At 34.9% G+C, this 19,585-nt stretch overlaps 1 protein-coding gene across 1 annotated transcript; it reads right to left on the reverse strand.

Annotated features, from left to right (window-relative positions):
- Positions 1-995: 995 nt before the first annotated feature.
- LOC127947290 (calcium and integrin-binding family member 2) lies at positions 996-19,526 on the reverse strand. Its single transcript, XM_052544302.1, has 6 exons — positions 19,174-19,526; positions 16,074-16,108; positions 7,332-7,443; positions 3,599-3,746; positions 3,200-3,395; positions 996-2,068 (listed from the first exon to the last, which is right to left on the reverse strand). Exons 1-6 carry the CDS (start codon positions 19,222-19,224, stop codon positions 2,047-2,049), a joined length of 564 nt encoding a protein of 187 aa, XP_052400262.1. The 5' UTR covers positions 19,225-19,526; the 3' UTR covers positions 996-2,046.
- Between the last annotated feature and the right edge of the window lie 59 nt (positions 19,527-19,585).

Here is a 19,585-nt window from a genome sequence, read left to right on the forward strand (position 1 = left end):
AACTATGTTCGTTTGTGTTCAACAAAACAGAGAACTTCATACATGTTTGGAAATACATAAGAGTGTGTAAATGATTTTAATTTCTGGGTCATTTTGGTGAATTATTATTTTAGCTGCTATATGGGGGCTCAAATTAAACTTTTATTAGACTGAATCATATCTCTAATCTGTATGGTTTATTGAGAAAAGATCATCTATAACCTTTAAAAGCATTCAGATATTACCCCAGAGGATGGTAAAATGGGTTCCATTCCCTAGACTTATATTACGGCTTCCATACAAACCGCACATTATATATATATATATATATATATATATATATATATATATATATATATATATATATATATATATATATATATATATATATATATATATATATATATATATATATATATGTATATGGTGACTTCAAGTGGGACTCTGGCCTAGCAACCATCCAAAACAGTCTAGCATCCAAATAGCAATGCCATAGCAAACGCTATTCTGGCAACCAAATAGCAATCCCTTGGCAACCCAAAGAGTAATAACAAATAAATAAAAGAATCCACCAAAACAAAACACTACATATACATTTACATTTTTTTAAGCCATATCTCCTTGCAAAAACAATGTAATGCACTTGAAATGGTGTTGTACCCTCATAAAAGGACAGAAAGTGTCTGACCCAGTAAATCATCAGTTGAACTAATATGGCCAAGGACAGCTCTGTGCATCTCTGGCTAGAGATTTACCGGGCTCAAAGCATGCTGTGTATAAACATACGAGTGCTGAGGCAGCGCCACTCCTAATTATCTCATTCAGCTTAAAGAGTCATTAAAGTGGAACACGACAGGATGTCTGCCCGTCTTTATTGTTAAGGCTGGCTCACAGCTGCGTGGGGCTTGAACAAGAACAAGGAGAGGACAAAAAAAAAAAAAAAAAAAAACAGGGCCACGACTGGGGTCCCGCTAAAATTATATTCAAATATGCAACAATTTTACATCTGTGTGATCATTTGCTTACTCATGTTGTTCCAACTTTCATTTTATATATATATATATATATGGCATGAACATTCTATGTAATTTCTCATTTTGTGTTCCACGGCAGAAAGAACATGATACGGGTTTGAAAGGACATGAGGGTGAGTAAATGATGATGGAAAATTTGGGTGAACTGTCCCTTTAAATAATATATGTTGTTCCAAAATTCAAGCATTGACCTCAAAATATCAATAGATGCACTCAGTTAACAATTGAAAGAAAATCTTTATTAAAAGTCAAATGCCCTCTATCACATCAAATACCGAAAAAAGGTAAGAGACAGTTTGACGCTAACACCTCAAGTTAGGACAGAAGGGATAGAGGGATCAGCAGGCGGAACAAATACATGGAGAGTAAATGACAGAGAAAATTAGAGGACATATGATGGAAGAGCCCTTCATTCAACTGGAGAACATTTAGATATGATTGTCGTCATGCTCCAGTTCTATAAGCATTTAGTCTGTGAAATGGTGAGGCTGTAGGGACATTAGGGAACAGGAAAAAGTGTGTAGCGTAATCTAATTCATGCATTTTAAATTTTATAGACAAAGATTGCATAGCTGTAGAAAAAAAACTGTCTCAGTGGCGCTGATACCAATAATGTGCTTGTGGCCCTCTCTCTCACTATCTTGTCCAGTTTGTTTGCCGCTTCCTGAATAAAAACCGTCCCATGATTCCCAAATAAGAGTTTTAGAAGTGGAAGAGTAAGTTAAATTTGTGTCCAATGTGCCACGGACATTGATAGAAGCCCATGAAAGTGGTTTACATCCGTATTAGTTTTACTCCAGGACGAGGTGCATGGGTCAAACCCACAAAAGGCCACAAGCTTCCATTTCCTCTCTCTGAAAACACAAGGGATTTCTGAACCTAACTTTTCATTGGTGAAGAAACAGCTATGCATTAGTCTGTAATCCTGTCAAGTGTGCTTCCAAAAATGGAGGAAACCAACAGCAGACATTTATCCTCTGTTCATATGTCTGTTCAAGGAACATCAGCATTGGTGTCTTCCACTGAAGCCATTCTAGATTCGTATATGGAAGGTGCTGCAGTACAGAAAGATGACAAAGAGAGAAACATCATATTAGACTAAGGAGCAGTCGAAATCAAATTATGCCTTTTCATGTCCCTAAAGTGACAAAAAAAGTGACAAACCCAGGATATATTTCTTAGGATTTGCATTTTATAGTCTTCACCATGCAAGTCGATTTTTGCTGCCTCACCGGTAACTGATAAATATTGAGCAATGTGATATTAAAAAGTATGAAGAACTAGGATGAGGCGCAGATGGCATTTTGATAATAAAATTGATCCTAAAATGAATTTGGAATTCCACCAGATAGCAGAAAGAGATCCAAACCTTTGTCACACATCTTCAACAACTGACATTAACCACCTGTCCCTTCCATATTATCTTTCTATGAGTGTTCAAGAAAGTAATTCTCTCTTTGACTGAAAGCTTATGAAAGCAATTATAGATTTGTTTGGCATTCAGGTCAAAACTGGTACAAAACCTTCCTGACCCTCTCAGTCATGTGGTCAGTGAGGCACAGCTGTGAAGTCCAAAAAGTCCTTTAAAAACGGAACAGAAGAACTCTTGCCCCATAAAGCATATTTAAGTGCACTTCAGCCAAATTATAGTTGTGTGACTCCAGATTAAAGACCGTACTAGAGTGTTACTGGCTTTACATTGATAAGGACTTAGTAACTCAAACTAAGATTATGAGCATCATTAGTGTTCAAATCTAGTGAGTACAATCTAGTAAGTACATAAGCAGCAGGCATTATGCTAAGGCATTATGCTAACTGAAAAAAAAAGATAATAAACAACAAGATTTGGAAAAATCTAAATAAGCAGCAAATCTATACATCATACATCAATAGTGAAAGCTCAACACCCAATTCACTTTAACAGATTCAATAAATTTATGTCAGTGAGTTTGATGTTAGCATGTTGCTAAGCTAAAACCACAGTACTCTAACAAGCATTAAATTGTAATTTTTTTAATTAGATTCGACTGTTTTATTCAGTTTATGTCAGTTAAATATTTATAATGAGAATTTTGCCCGCATTCTCCACCATCTTGGTTACTATGATTTATAGTAATAACATCAAAACTGAACTCTGATTAGAATACATCTGCGGAAATAAGTCACTTCATATCCATTGTTCTTACCTTAAAAAGTCAGGAGCCCTTGAGATCATGTTCTCAAAGTCGGCAAAAGAGAGTTTGTTGTCTCCATCCAGGTCGGCCTCCTCGATGGCCTTCTCACACACCAGAACAACCTCCTCTGGTGTTAGCTCTTCCTTCGTTAACCTGTTCAGAGTCTTTTCTAAGTCCTCCTTGCAGATGTAATTATCCACATTGAAGTCTAAGAACAAAACAAGAAGATAAGAATGAACCACAAAAGGCGTTCACGTTATAAAGTTGCTGCATCATTTATTAAAGTTGCAATATATATATTTATTACATCCCCTAAAACTGTGCATTTTGACAATCACATTGTAAATTTTGTAAAATATTTTGTTATTGTGGACTGTACATGAATCAATAAAAATCAAAAATTACTTTTACCATATATTTTAAACGCATAAATGGCTTTCAGTTCTCTGGGAGCCATTTCGCTGAGAACCGAAAACATGTCCACAAAGTCGTTGAAGCTGAGGTTTCCCTGGCCGTCTTCAGAAAACGATTCCACAATACGATTCCTGAATGGATTCTCCTAGAAAACAAAAATGTAATGCTTTATTAGGTTTATACTATAAAAAGAACTAGAAAGGCTCCAATATCAGTGTAATTTTAGTATAATTTATTTACTACTATAGTATTTCTGTCATGACATCTTAGTTAAGTATGGTCATATACATGGCAGTGTTAATGTGTTTGGTCTTGCCAGAATAGATCTGCTATGCTGATTCTGCTGTGGCAGACTTTCTGTGACTTTCTGCTGTGAGCATGTTGGAAACACTGCTTCTGCACATATAACATATATGAAATAACCCCCATATACAACAGATGAAATCACCCCATCGCAGACAGGTGGAGCTGGGGAAGGTGGAGGATTTCTGAAGCGTGTTGCAATGGCTACAGTAAGCACTTGCAGAGTATTTAAAAGCTGCTGAAACAAAAAGAACCAATCAGCTGTGCCATGAGAACAATGATGTCATCATGTCAGATTGAGAACTTGTCATCCTGCACCAACTAGATTTTCATGACAGAATTTTGTATTTAGTAATATTTCGATATATTTTAAAAGTTTTCATTTTAATTTTAGTTTTTAAGTTTTGGCAAATTTGTTATTTTGTCATTTTTATTAGTTTTTCTTTTTGAAAATTTTAAATTCAACTTTAAATTTTTATTTTAGTTTTAGTATTTTCAGTACTACAGTTTAAAAAACTGTTTTTCATCTATTTTATTTCAGCTTAATTTCAATTACTGCAATATTTTTAGTTAACAGAAACAACCTTTTGCAAAATGTATCTGGATATTTGCATGGAAATCTGTGATTTTTAATTTTATAGAACAAGAAAATAGGTACAATGTTGTCACCATAAAAATACCACGGAAACCGTATAATACCAAGCTATTTTTTTATATTTTACAAACTATTATTTAAATTCATTATTTCTATTTTTTCCTTAAAAATTTAAGTAGATGCAGAAAACTGTGGCCATGGAGTACAAATGTTTGGCTGAATTAAGCATGTGTGCAGCAGAGGCAGTTTTGCTGAGTGAGTCATGTATAAAATGTAGAAAGGCTGACTCCTCAAACTGGCGCCCATATATTTCTTACTGGCTATTGGCCTACAGGAATTTTTATGCCTTGTGCTACTAGCTGACTCAACAGCTCTGGGAACAGTAACATGAACGCAGCAGATCAGGATCAACCCCGATGTCTCAGTTCTGCTTTAAAAACTCACCATCCTTTGCATAATTATAAACACAACCATCCCAAGTGATGTTTCTGAGCCTTTTTTACTATCACACAGTCAAAATAGCAAATATTACACATAGGATTTGAGGTTTAAGTTATGTTAGTAGCACAAAAAGTCCTTGTTCAACTTGGAAGGAACTTCAGGCATGATTTCACGTCAGCTACAACTTACATGCAGCAAATAATCTTTTAGTAATTGGATTAATGATTTAATCGGACTGAATAGCTTTCATGCAAATACCACTATCAAATGAAACTTTAGTTGGATTAGACGATGAAGATCATAAAGAAATTAAGCAGGTAACTATTTGAACTATTTACTTACTATTTTGCCAATTTGTTACAAAAATAATTTGCCTATATGTGCAGTGCCTGTTTTATCTGTTTTATGTCTTACATATTCCAAACTGGTCATTTGAGGAAACTGAATATTAACATTTATATCTATTTGAAAAAAAAAAAAAAAAAAAAAAACCTTCTGACATACATTTTATCTTTTTTTTTTTTTTTTTTTTTTTTTTTTTTTTTTAGATATGTCATCAAGGCAAAAACTTTGATTATTGGCATTATTTCTGAATGCACTGTTTTGTTTGAAATACATGTAATGCAAATGTTATTGAACATAAAATCGGATTGCAAGGCTTAGGATTGAATTAATTCGAATTGAGGAAAATTTGATTAGATTGCCTTATGGGTAACTTCACAGAAAATATCCATCCGTGAGTAAAAAAAAAAAAAACTGTTTTGTACTGGCAGATGTCAAGTAAACAGCCCTCTAATGCTCTGATGTGTTAAATCACTCCACTTTTGCACAAAAAGGCTAATTATCAGACTGAAGGGGGCAGAGATTTATGTTTATGAAGACTGAGAGGATCTTTACAAACTGGAAGCTGTCGTAGCCTCATCAATCTCAGCTCGAGTGGTCTCCATCAGTATCATCCACCTCCTAGGGTTGGGTTTATAGCTCCTTCATCCATCAGACGGCTTTACAGGGTGGTAAAAATATCTCTCCAGCAAGAGGGACATAATGGGGCTCATTCTGAATCTGGAACTGGAACATCTGACACATTTTGACTGACTGAGGGTTGGCTCTGATTTATTAAGGAAAGGTGAGATTTGACCTGCGATATGACTGTAATAATAAATTCTTGGCTTGAGACAACTTTTTCTTTAACCCCGTAAACCTGTCATATAAAATAACAGAAACAATCTCTTTTTTTTAATGTTTGGTCTAAAGGTTCAATAAACTTTTCAATTAAAAAAGTTTTTTTTTTTTTGAGTATCATATTTGATACATCAGGCTTTTGGACCATTAAATATGATATGGTGAGAATAGCTCATACTCTGAGGGGAAAAAACATGTTAATTTGCAAAATTTTGCTCCAACTAATCAAAAATATGCAATTTGGTGCTGATGCTGATATTTATATGGCCAAATTAAAAGATGAAAATCTAACAGCTAGAAGTCTTTATAACAGTATAATAGACTACTTACATAAAATACATATAAATATCAGTTGTCACATTTATCTCCCAATAATGTCTTAGTAGGATGATGTTAAAAAAGAATAGATTTATGATTAAAGTTCTGTATTTCTGTTGTGGGGGAAAGTATTTTTTTTTATGTTTACTTCACAAAAATAAGTAAAGATTTCACAGCAAAATGACATATGAGCCACAACCTGAAGTGTTTAAAGTCTCTTTTATTGCAAAAAAAGCATAAACTCTAAATCAGATGATAGAAGGCAGAAATTTTTTTTTCCAAGTTTTTGATCATACTGATAATTTAGAGGCCTCTGAAATTTGCATATCAAATATGATACAGTAGGCTTTAAAAAGTTTTAAAAAGGTAGAAGATCATCTTTGAAAGGAGATAATATGACAGAGGTTTATATAAACAGCTCAGGAATGGCGGTAATAAAGAGTTACCTCTATAACATCATTATAACTTTAATGCTAGTATAATGCTAATGCTCTTATTGGCTAATCCTATAAATGATCTCTTGGCGCTCTAGTCCGATTAAACGTATGCGTCTTTACAACAATGGCAAATCTAAAGCGCTAACATAATTTGCTGAAATGGCACCATCTCATGGAGCGTTAACTTTCAAAAGCGTAGTGATGTAATATCCCTCACTTCCTCCGCTTGTGCTTTGTCATATAAACAGCCCAGCCAGTGTGCCCATTAAAAAACAATTTTGTCCTATAAAAACAAGTGTCTATTATATATGATATAAACTAAAAGTGCAGTGCAGGGTCATTGCACAAGCATCATGTTGCTTAAACAAGGCACCAGCATATTTCTGCACCCCTTATGTTGTTGTATGTGGATTGGAATTGGAAGTGGAATTCTGTAGTGAATAGTTAACATTACCTTCAGTTCCGGCATGTTGACTATGAGGGCTAAAGGGACTTTAACATCAGGGTCATTGGTGTAGTCCATTGGAACTAAATGTGGAGCCAGCTCGTGGTATCTTCCATGCAAGCTGCAATGCAGAAAAAAGTGAAAACTGTTTACTCCCGTTCATCATTGTTCCTTTGACTTCTAGGACGTCTGCCCCCCCCGACAGCCTGGTTTCTCCCAAGGTTTTTTCCTCTGTCACAGGAGTTTTGGTTGCTTTTTATTTTTTATTTTTTGGGGAAAAATTACATATTTGGGGAGAAATTATAATCTTTTAACACACACAAAAAAAGCAAAATTAAAATAAGCATGAAAAGAAAAGTAAAAAACAAATAAACATCAACAGAAAATGTTGTTTGGTAAGGCAATGACAAAACCAAACCCCATTTATTTAACCCATTTTTTTTTTTTGTTTCTTCGTTGACAGCTAAACATAAAAAAGGTTCACCATTAAGTTTTTATCAGCACTGGTTTATGTTTAATCCCTAAATAATCTGAATTGATGAAACTTAATGCATTTCACAAATAAATGCATGTAATAAATGATGTAAAAATTAACTTGTTAACCACACTCACAAACCCAGTATAATTAAGGAATCAGCATAAGAGGAATTAGTAAAGCAGATTTCACAAAGCCTTTCTGTTTTACTTGCCAGTCAGCGGTGAACTGATGACTCAGTCTGAGTGTGGCAACAAGACAGGGAAGATATCAGATATTCAGTAAAGATCAGTACCGCAGGGACACACGGCTATATACAAAGCTAATGAAGCTTTGGGGATGAAAGAAAACAATTTATAATTTGCACTGATAGTAAAAAAAAACAAACATCTTATTTTGTTGTCTTAAGACAAATCAAAACAAAAACAAACTAGAAACAAAATTAAACAAAAGACAAGAACAATTAAAAACAAACAAAATATCTGAAGCAAACAAAAATAAAACACAAAAACTAAATAGTGCATAAGAAACAAACAAATCAGGAAACAAAACAGGATAAAAGGAAGCTGATATCAATGTATACTGCTACAAGAAACAAAAAGAAAACAAAATCTCAAAAAAAAAAAAAAAAGCTCTCCACTGTAATGTTTGATTAAGTAAACAGACTGCTAAAGCACCCTATTGCATGAAAGAAAAAAAACTCCATTCATGACTATAAAAACTGCACACCTCTGACACTTCTGATTTCCAACACCAGTAAATATGAAATTTTAAACCAATAATATACTTAATATGAAACATTACTTTGCACTACACTGAGGTGATTAAACATGTGATTCAGTGTGATCAGTAATTACTTAAGCTCGCAGAAGTCAATAAAAAAACCCATTCAACTGCAGCCCATTACATCTATATTATACCACATTATAATGTTTTCAGACAAAAAGCTTTGCTAGACGTGTTATTAGCAGAGGCTGTAGAAAAATATCTAGTATTGACGACTGTACAGTACATATGATACCTTGTACCAACCGTAATTACAAGAAAAGAGAAACATCTCATGTTGCACCACAGGCTTCCAATCAGGATGCAAGGAAATACAAGCCATAACGATTGCTGATAACTATACGCTAACCTATAACAGCAAGGTGGATTGTGTGCATGGGTATGTGTGGGGAACAGGAGAAATGGGGTGTTTTATGAAGGTGATAAAGTGCAAGACTCCATTAGATTTGCCAGTGATTGTCCATTTTGTTTCTCGTGCTCCACTGGCCCTGTTATCAAAACCAATCTCAGTGTCATTGCAGAGGGACAACCCATCCACATGAATCAAACCGGGCTGACACATCTTCTGTAAGAGCTGGAAATATTACGAAACACTGGATGGCAGCTCGGCACTACTGAAATGAAAAACAACATCACTGATATAGAGTTGTCAGAAGTTGGAGTTCTTATGCAAATGAGGTTTGCAAACTGTTTGAAAAAACAAGTGTGCACCATAAAAAAAGTACATAACTAATACCTAAAATGCGGCTTGTGCAAGAGAGTTTCATGCAATTACAACACATCTAAAAACTCAAAACATCTTTGCAACTAGCAACATGCCTAACCACACCTCAGCAACCACATGGCTTTTTACACTTAGAAAACATTAGCAACAACACAGAAACATCCTAAACCATTTAGAATAACTTAGTATATAACAACACTCTAAACCACTCTAGACTCCTTAGCAATTGTCAAAGAGACACAGGCATTATATTTTATTTTGACTGGACCAGCAGTAGCTGTATGGTATTCCAGAGACCCATGTGTTTAACACCAACAAGCTCATTTTTATGTGTAATATGTTGCAGTTTGCTCAAAGCATCCTGGTGCATTAAAGCACCCAGTGAATTGGTAATGAAAGCAGAGGGTTACAAAGCTCTCTGGGCACATGAGATAAAAAGCCAGTAATGGTTCATTGCTGAAGAATAAGCAGAGCCTATAATGGCCATTAGAAAGTAATGCATTAAACATCTCATTAACCCCTTTCATGGATGCAGACTCTTTGTTATGCTTCAGCCCTGTTAATAAATGCATGGATTTTTTTAACCCACCACATGCAATGCATACATGAAAAGGGCACCTACACATCACGGCGAGGCTTATTCACTTTCACAGGGAAGTCCATGACCCATCATGAGTCACCAGGGGCCCGTAGGATGGGTTTGATTATGAGAACTGAGGGTTTTCATCATTAGATGGGTATTACAGCCACAAAGAAAAAACTAAAACAACAGGAAGACCTTCACCAGCTGCTCATGTGATCTTAGCAAAATACCTTTAGAGAAGCAATTCTGGGTACTAGGTAGTATCATAGGTAAGTTGGTTCTGAAACATGTTTCATACAATGAAAAAGTCCATCCGCTGTTCTTATTTCACATCAAAAATGCAAAAACGTGATGCAGCGCAACATCCTGAATCATATCTTATTATCCTTTCAAGCTTTACACACAAGAGCAAACATCATGAGGGATCATTGACCAATTCATATTGATCTCAAATCACACAAAATATCTCAAAAAGGCCACTGGATTGAACATAATACACTCTAAGTTGAATTGAGAGTGATGTAATTAGCATAGCCTGATAGTTTGGTGAAAGTTGGTGATGAAAAGCTTGGGTAATGAAAGCTTTCAACATGCAAGGAACATCAATAGAAACTTTGTAGTTGGGACAAGTGGCATAAAGTTGCTGATGATTAAAGATTAAGCATATTTCTCATTATCAATATGTCATAGTCAGTAATTCAAACATCAAAACACTAATACTTTCATACCAACTCCATCAAATCTAAAAGCTCACTGAGTCACTGAGAGAAAAACACAGCAAAGTAGGAGGATACCTACTGAATTTCGTACACAGTTCGGTCTCTGACAGACAGAAAATGTAAGTCGTATTCTGTACACAGCATTGGAAATGTCCTCGTGAGTCAGACTGGGGGAAATACACTAACTACAGCTCAGCCAATGAGAGCATGTTGTTAGCCTTCTGTTTTACCGTAATTAGTTTGACTGTAAGATGACACTGTTGTGCCCCTTTCTCCTGTATCTGCTGTTAATTTCTCAAAGTAGACACTTGATCTTCAAACGACAGCGATTAACAGCATATCCTGAAACCCGAGAGCATTATGTCAATCCTATTAGAACAGAAAGCAGGCTATTTGTTTTATTTATACCTAATGCACATAGGGAATGGACAACAGCCAGGTCGAATAACAAACACAAGGCTTTATTTCTTTATGTTATCATGGACAGGAATGAACCAGACCTGATGCTATACTTTACAAGTCTGCGCCTAATCAAGAGATTGGGTTCCAGGTCTTTCGTAAGGTTTGAAAAGCGATCCTATACGCCATGAGAGAAATGCAGGTAACAGTGTTTGCACAGAAAGTCTCAGTTTCAACCAATCAATTACTAATTCATAAAACAATATATTCTCATAAAATCAGATTTGGATTTTCGTACATGTTCTAGTACATGAGCATCTTAATCCGAACCCTTTCACATTCAGACTTTCAACATGGCATTATAAGTAGGTTCTTTGAGTAGTAAATTAATTTTTATGATGATGAAATTGTAGAAAAATGTGTGACCCAAACTTAACCTCGACGGTGGTTGTTTCTTTATGATCTATGTTCTACATTATAATATGAGTATGTAATCTTGTACAAATGTATAAAAATTCACATATATAGATTTGATTGCATTTATTATAAATAAGATTAAATGTTTAATGCCATCACACTCATTTAAAAGTTTACGCACTTAACTAATTTGACATTATAAGCATTAAATCTAAATTTCGAGAAGATTTCTTCAATTCCAGTTCCAATCAGTCGTCAGAGGATTCAAAAAACTTTTTACATCTTTAAAGTATATATATTTACATTGCAGTTTGTGTTAATATTATTCATATTAGTGTCAAATAAATAAAAATGTACATGTGATGTCACTTTAAGCATCACATATAGTGAAATAGATTTCGGTGTAGAATGCTGCATCATGCGAGATGCTGCAAAAGATGTGAGATGCAAGCGTATATCTATCATAATCTATCATATGCTTACGGTTTTAAAAACAATGGAAAAGCGCTATGCAAAACAAAAACATACGGTGTGAACAGCCTCTTATTGTAATTCAGCTCAAGCTACAATTGCTGCAATTGAGACCAATAATTCCATTCGATACAACTTCAGCAGCCACGGTGACATAAAACAACATGATTAAACTATTTAACAGTAAAAGAAATATATCATATTTGATTAATCCACATTGTAACTATAATGTGTGTGCTCACTGCAGTCGCTGTGCAATGACGTGTTTTAATCTACGGTTTAACTATCCTGTTGCCATCGTTTTCTTTGTTTGTATGCAAAATAATTATAATTACATAATATTTAACAACAAACATTTATTTATGCTATATTTTATTTAATAACTCAGAATATACAAGATAAACTTAGTGATGGGACTCTAGTTTTAGCCTGAAGCTCATGCCGATTAATCATATGAACAAACTTTTCTGATTGAAAGTCGATTAGTACAGCTACACTGATCGCTGCAACATTAGGCCAATAGAAGAGCGTATATAACAAGGACTTACAACCGAGGCAATGTTGTGTTGGTTGCTAAAGACTATTACACGCTTTGTTGCTTGCTGCATGGCTATCACGGAGCAAAAAAGAAGCAAAAAAGAAATCACATTCTTGCAGACCGAGCAAGGCTGTAAATCTCAGCTGGATGGGATGTAATCTCTCTCTCTTTCTCCTTTGTTTAGCAGGACAAATGATTCTCACCAAAGAACACTGGCTTCTGATACAAAACGCTTCCTGTGGGTTGTTGGTAGAAGACAGGACATCAAATGCTATTAATCAAAGGAGTATTTTGAGAACGCTGTAAAAGAGATCATTAAAAATGATTTAACAACAGCTAAATAAATTAGCTACATGCTAATATGGCAATGTAAGGCATTTTTGTCACGAAACTGCAAGGAAGCCAAAGGTTAGGATCCAAAAGCATAAGTTTAATGGTGTACAAGGAGTAATCCGCAATTGCAGTCAGGCAAACACGAGGTCATACACAAAATCAGACAAACTTTGGCATAGTAAGAGCTCAGGAAACAGCAATCATGGCTATCAGGCTTAAAAAACCAAACCTCAAGATATCAGTGTGACACTATGTTAACACTAGCAGAATATAACAGCACAAATAAACAGACTTAAATAGGCAGAGGTAACAATAGAATAAGGAACAGGTGTGTTCAATCAGGAGGTGGCTTGTGGGAAATGAAGTCCATGACACTGTGACGTAGAATGGAGTGTCCTTTAGTGGAAAACCAGAGCACTCCAAATGAACATCGTTACTAGTATATTGCACTCCATTACATAATATACGCAATCACTGTTTTGTTACCTGTACTGTAAAAGGAACTATTCAAAGGATAATCGCAGCTTTTAAAACATTTATGAATTTTATGCATTTGTGCATTTTCTATGTTAATGTAAACTATGAGAATACTGTACATTACATGTATACAATGCAATTAGTATTTTTTGTGGATTCTGATCTTTCCTGTCACAACATAACTGCACTTTGATACTTGTGAATATGCTATAGTGACAATAAAGATGGTACATTTATTTGAATTAATGCATATTTCCAATTATATTAATTTCAACTGGTTTATAAAAGTCACTATTGAAAGAGTTGATGATTATTAAAATATGTATATCCAATTTGATAATGTTAACAAAATAAAATAACTAAAAATTATAAGCATGATAAAAGCAATAGCAGCAGTAGTAGCAACAGATAAATACACTAAAATTCAAAAACAAAACTTCCTTTATACTTTATATTACTAAAATGAAATAGGAAAAATACTAAAAATTCAGTTTAAATGTACATTTTAATTTTCTTGAAAAATGACATTGATTTTTATTGGCACAAAAGCAATTCCATAGTTCTACTTCCTGTCTACTTCCTCATAAATCTGTTGCTGCTGTTATGTTTTCTTATGGAAAAAGAGACTTTAATCAGGTTTTATTTTAAGCTGAGAATGAGTTATAGAGACGTTCTCAAAAGCCATGCAGCGTTGCATGGAAACATTTTAAAGAGCCACACAGATGGGAAATCAAAAATGACCTGTATTACAGTGTATGATGTAGCTGTCCATCAGTGTACACGATGTGCAAAGTAATTAAACCAAAAAGTAAACGATTTATAAAGTTATTGGCTTCTAAAGTAAGGAGTCGACTCTGAATCGCTGAAACGAGTCGTTATAGATTTCAAATCTTTTGCCCATCTCTATGTACGTCACTAGAACACTTTGCATAATAATCTCTGCCTACTGTCTTGAGAGAAACGGAACTCTGACCTCCCCCCCGCCCACACAGACGCTCTGGTTGGTGTTATAGCATCATGTCGAGGAGACAGTGTGTTTTTAATTGTAAAGGCAAGTTTGTTTTATTTTCACTGCCAAAGAATGAAGATCAGAAGAACCAATGGCTAAAATGAATTTTTACCACAATACCAGAGCAGTACAACAAATCCCTTTTGTTGTGTTCACAACATTTCACTGATGACTGCTTTTCTAATCTCGGTGAGTACAGCGGGATTTTCAAATCGTTTGGCCATAGAAGATGGTTCATTACCAACTTTATTTAGACCAACAAGCATCTCCGAATCACAACGTGAAGTATGATTATGAAGTTATGTGTTTGTATTCTCCCGAGCGTCTTATCAGTATGTGTGCTGTCTGCAGCCTTTGTCTGTGCTGATCTTCATTTACAAACACGTCATTAAAATGAAGTGTAACAAGTGCTGCTAACAGATATTCTGTGATAAAGTAATCCATATGAAAAAAAACGCGATGTCTGTTTTTCATGTCTCCCTTCGTTATATCTAATGTGACCACGTCCCCGCGCTGAACGCGCTATTCAGATTCAAACTGTTTTTTTTATTTTACTGTTTGCTTCGCGATGAGAGGAATAAGACATGATTCACCCCAAAAAGATGCTAATGCATTGTTTACCATGAAGTTGTGTGCGGAACAACCAATCAAAACTGACTATGTTAGTTGACCAATCAGAACACAGTATGCTACCGAAAGGTGGGGTTTAAGGAAACTGAATCTTTTGAACAGCTTCGCACGAACCGTTTGGGGATCTCTGATAATTGAGGTAATTTTAAAATGATATTTTAACAAAATGACAATGTTTTTTAACCTTGGATGGATTTTAACCTATTGTACAGGACTTATAAACAGTGATAGGAAGCTTAGAATTTTCATCTTACTGGCTCTTTAAGTGAGAGGCATTAGATTGGTTTATGAGAATGCGGACAGGAAGTAGAACAAATTATTATTTCCTGCACATGATCTACATAAAACGAATGCACTGATTTTTATATTGTAGCGTAACATAAATTGTGTTAGTAAATAATTAGTAAATAGTAAATTGTGCACACAATTTAGTAAAACGAGGGACAAATAAGTAATTTATGTGAACAATATACTTATTTTTCTTATCTGCATGTCATTTGTACAGCTTTGTATGTTCCAAATGACAAAGTCGAGAAAAAAGTGGAACACCCAAGTTTTATCCAGTATTTGTTTTGTTGCTGATGTGAAGTCGTCCAAATCACTCAAATCACTTAGGACAGAAAGGTATGCTTTAGAGCTTTAGATTTGAGTTTAGAAATTTGCATAAATGGTGGCTCACAAAAAGCACTTTTCCCATAAAAAGAAGCTTTATAATGGTCAGGTTCTCTTTATTTGATCTCAGGTCTCATCTGAGCAACCGTTTGAATTTCACTCAGACAAATAGCGCACAGCCTGTGAAGGGAATACTAATGAAGCCAGCAGACTGTTAAAATCAGACCGGTCTGTATGAATGAGCATGGATGAATATCACTGGAGCTGAACTGCTGATAGGGGAAAATGAGATGTATGAATGGGGCGAGAGAGATTTATAGATCTTAGGTTAGTAAGAGCCAGTGGAGTGCAGCAGAGTTGAATGAACTGGTAGAACAAACAATACGGTAACACAATAGCTGCAAATGGGATAGTTTGCTAAATTATGCCCACACTGATCATGAAAGAGCTTTCATATTCATATCTGACTTTCAATTAACAAATGATACCATGTTTAAATTAATTCTGCTGAATTCTACAGAATTGTTTACTAAAATAAGCTCAGAAAATGCAACGACAAACAAAATGTCTATACTCACCGGAGAATTTCCTTGCGTGTAAAGAAGGTGCAGTCCTAAGACGAAAAAGGAAACAAAATTACTCCTCTGAACACACATATGCATAACTTTTCATTTGTTTTAATTTCTTCTTTAATTAAAGTCTTAATTTCTTACTTTTAAATTCTTAATAAATTAAAAATGAGTTAAATTATAATTATTATTAATAAATTATAATCTCACTGACCCAAACTTATGAGAGGTAGTGTAAAGCACATTTGAGTTATTTTAAATTCGAAAAATAATAAAAGCACAGGAAATAATTCATGTTCTCTCGTCAGGCCACATCTCTGATATATTATGCAACACTTTAGCATTCACACTGCATGACTGCACGTGGATCAACACCTGAGCTCCTTGACAGCTTTTTCAACAGCTTTTTGTATTAGCCCACAATGCCTCTTATGTTTCACGGTGTTTGATAAGTGTTACCCATCACAAAAAACAGCCTGCCAAATGAGGCCTGGCAATATGACCGCAGGAAACAGCAACAGCTGTCGGCCAACTGTAGCACGAATCGCCTAAAAAACCATTATAAGACTGTTCACAGATTTCTTACCTCTGCATTTACTGTAGCGGTGCCAAACTGAGCTGACAGATTTATTAACTAATGAGTAAGCTCTCTTTTATGATGTAACACCCAGCCAGCTAAAAGCCCATCCCCCAAATCAGAGGAGCAGCTCGGAAGACCGTTTTGTGATTTACACGCATTAGCGTTTGAGTACTGTTAATTGCTCATTAATTTGAAATATTGAGGCTTGCATCTGTGAGATGTGAGGTAAGGCCACAGCTGTGAGTTATTAGCACAAAGGGTGTTAAATTGTTACCAGAAACGTAAGCCCACATATCTAATAATGACATTACATCCTCGGAGCTTCTTCATAACTTCTTATAATCATGTCATAGAGACATAATATAAAGGTACGAGAGCAGCTGGCATTTAGTAAAATACTTCTGCGTTGGTATTTTATTTATATAGCTGGCTGCGTTGTTACAAAGCACTCTATAAATATTTGTATGGCGAAATTTTATGGTACTTCTATGGTTGATTTCTTTTCAGTTTTGGTAGAAGTGGAAAGTGAGTAAATCACCCAGTCTGCACTGACTGAATCTTCAGCCTCACGGGAAGAGAAATTATATTTTGCTTGAGTTATGAATGTGAATTTTAAGTCTGTATTGAACAGGATGGAATAAAAAGACTGTACTGTGAAAAGATGGTACGAAACATCCTAGAATTAGAGTTGCTTTGGCAGGCTGCATGCAAAAAACTAAAATGACTCTTGACAAATGACAAATGACTCTTATGAACCAGTTTTCTTTAGTGAATCAAAAACATACAACGCGAGTAGTGTATTCTGATTCACAAACAAATTACACTATTAAAGCAGACACTTTTAGTAATCAGTAACATACATCGCGGCCAGTGTATTCAGAGTCATCAATAAAAGGCACTTTTGAGACAGTTATTTTAAGTGAATCAGAAACATGCGGCACAACCAGTATATTTTGATTCGTTAACAAACGACACTGATGAACCAGTTCTTTTTAGTGTATCCAAAACATCCAGCAAGACTAGTGTATTCCAATTTATGGACAAACAACTCTAAAGACCTTTTTTTATATTTAGCAAAATAAAAAACTATACAACTATACAATTAACAATTCTTATGAGCTAGTTGTTTTAATGATTAATTCACGAAAAAATTTGCTTAAATCCATTTGAAACACTATAATGTAGACTTACAGAATTTATATGTAAGAAACATTGACACATACAGTAACTCAAGTATAACAAAAAATATTCTGAACCGAATCAAATTAGAAGTGGATTAAATTCAACTATATATTAAGAGATAGCAGCGAATACCTTTTCTGAGCCACATTTTGTATGCCTTAAAAAAGTATCAAATTTTTCTACAATATTATGCCCCAATAGCCTGATTCTGTTTTACAGCACGATGAATGACTTGAGAAGACTTGGCTGCTGTAAGGAATGAGTCTATCAGCCAAATGGCCGAGCTCCAATGATCCAAGTAGTACAACACAGTCACTGATCTTCATAATGCACTTCGTTGATTGGCAAGTGGGAAACTCAGAAGCCTACTATTCAAATGTAATTAATATCTGACTCAAACCATTCGCATCACACATACACACACACACACACACACACACACACACACACACACACACACACACATATATATATATATATATATACATATATATATATATATATTAAAACAGGACTATAAAGCTTCTAGCAGCAGAAGAAACTCCAACAGCTGACTAATCAGAAAGCGGTTTCTGAGTATCTTCTTAGACTGGTATTAATATTTAAGTCTCATTGGGTCCTTAGACTGGAGATGATGTTTCGCCAGAAGACAAAAGCAATACCTTCTCTCATGTTCATGCATGAGGAGGATAAAGAACAATATGATCAGACGTCCTCAGAAATGTCTCGATGCTCAGACCTTAGGATTCACACAACAAGCAAATAATAATGATAATAAAATTTATAAATAATAATCCCTTACTTCTCTGTGGTGGCTGTTATGATTAATACTTGTTTTAAGAACATTAGGAATTTTATATAACGAAATACTTGAATTTGAAATAGTCCACCTCAAGCTTAATATCTAAGATCTGTATCAATCCATCTTAAACTAATTTCCTGCAAAATCCCACAAACGGTGCACTGTGAAAGACAATAAAGTCACTTGAATGCTGCAGACATTGAACTAAGAACAAGGAGAAGCCTCATATAAAATGCCTGTTTTTTGTTTGTTTGTTTTTGCTTTGTTTTGTTTTTTAATTATCCAAAATAAGCTTTTTTTCTTGCTTGTGTGTGAGTGTGTGTGTGTGTATATATATATATATATATATATATATATAGCAATAGATATAAGCAGTTTTCTGTAAGAATGCACCTTGACTATGAAGAAGAAAGGAAGAAAGAAAGAAAGAAAGAAAGAAAGAAATAAAGAAAGAAAGCACATTTTTTCATTCTTTAACCCAAAACTTGATTTTGTTGCTGCTTTATTTTCGTCTGTAAATAACGCTGAAGACTACAGTCTCTTACCTGATAGGCGTCTAGCTGTTCATCAGTAAATATCGTTTGCTTATTACCCATCTTAGTCGAGTGATTTTCCGCTCGTGCAGATGCATCACATTGGTCTTCTCTGTTCTAGGCATTTATGTCCACGGTTTGGCCAGTCGAGAAAATTGGGAGGCAGCATGAAATTCCAGTCCTTCGTGAAGTAGCCTATGCCTGTTGGTGGTAAAGGCGACACTCTCCATAAATACTTTAACAGCACAAGAAACGTTACACTTGTTTGTCGCGTACTGTTCCTGACGCGCGCGTCATATACTCGTCCTGTCGCTGTTCGCTCTCACTCTGACTGAACTATCAATGAAAACGATTTAATAACCGAGTTTAACACGTCACACCACCAGAGGGCAGCACTGAACACATTGAAAACAGTATAGTATTG

Source organism: Carassius gibelio, chromosome A25, assembly GCF_023724105.1.
Source record: "Carassius gibelio isolate Cgi1373 ecotype wild population from Czech Republic chromosome A25, carGib1.2-hapl.c, whole genome shotgun sequence".
NCBI classification, from domain to species: Eukaryota; Metazoa; Chordata; class Actinopteri; order Cypriniformes; family Cyprinidae; genus Carassius; species Carassius gibelio.

Bases quoted from the DNA above. Each gene is read 5' to 3' on its own strand.
- LOC127947290 (XM_052544302.1), bottom strand. From the start codon at position 19,224: ATGGGTAATAAGCAAACGATATTTACTGATGAACAGCTAGACGCCTAT. The intron at 3,396-3,598 runs GTAAAAGTAATT...TTTTGTTCTTAG, and splicing joins TTATGCGTTTAAAATATATG to ACTTCAATGTGGATAATTAC. The intron at 2,069-3,199 runs GTAAGAACAATG...TCTGTACTGCAG, and splicing joins AGGGCTCCTGACTTTTTAAG to CACCTTCCATATACGAATCT.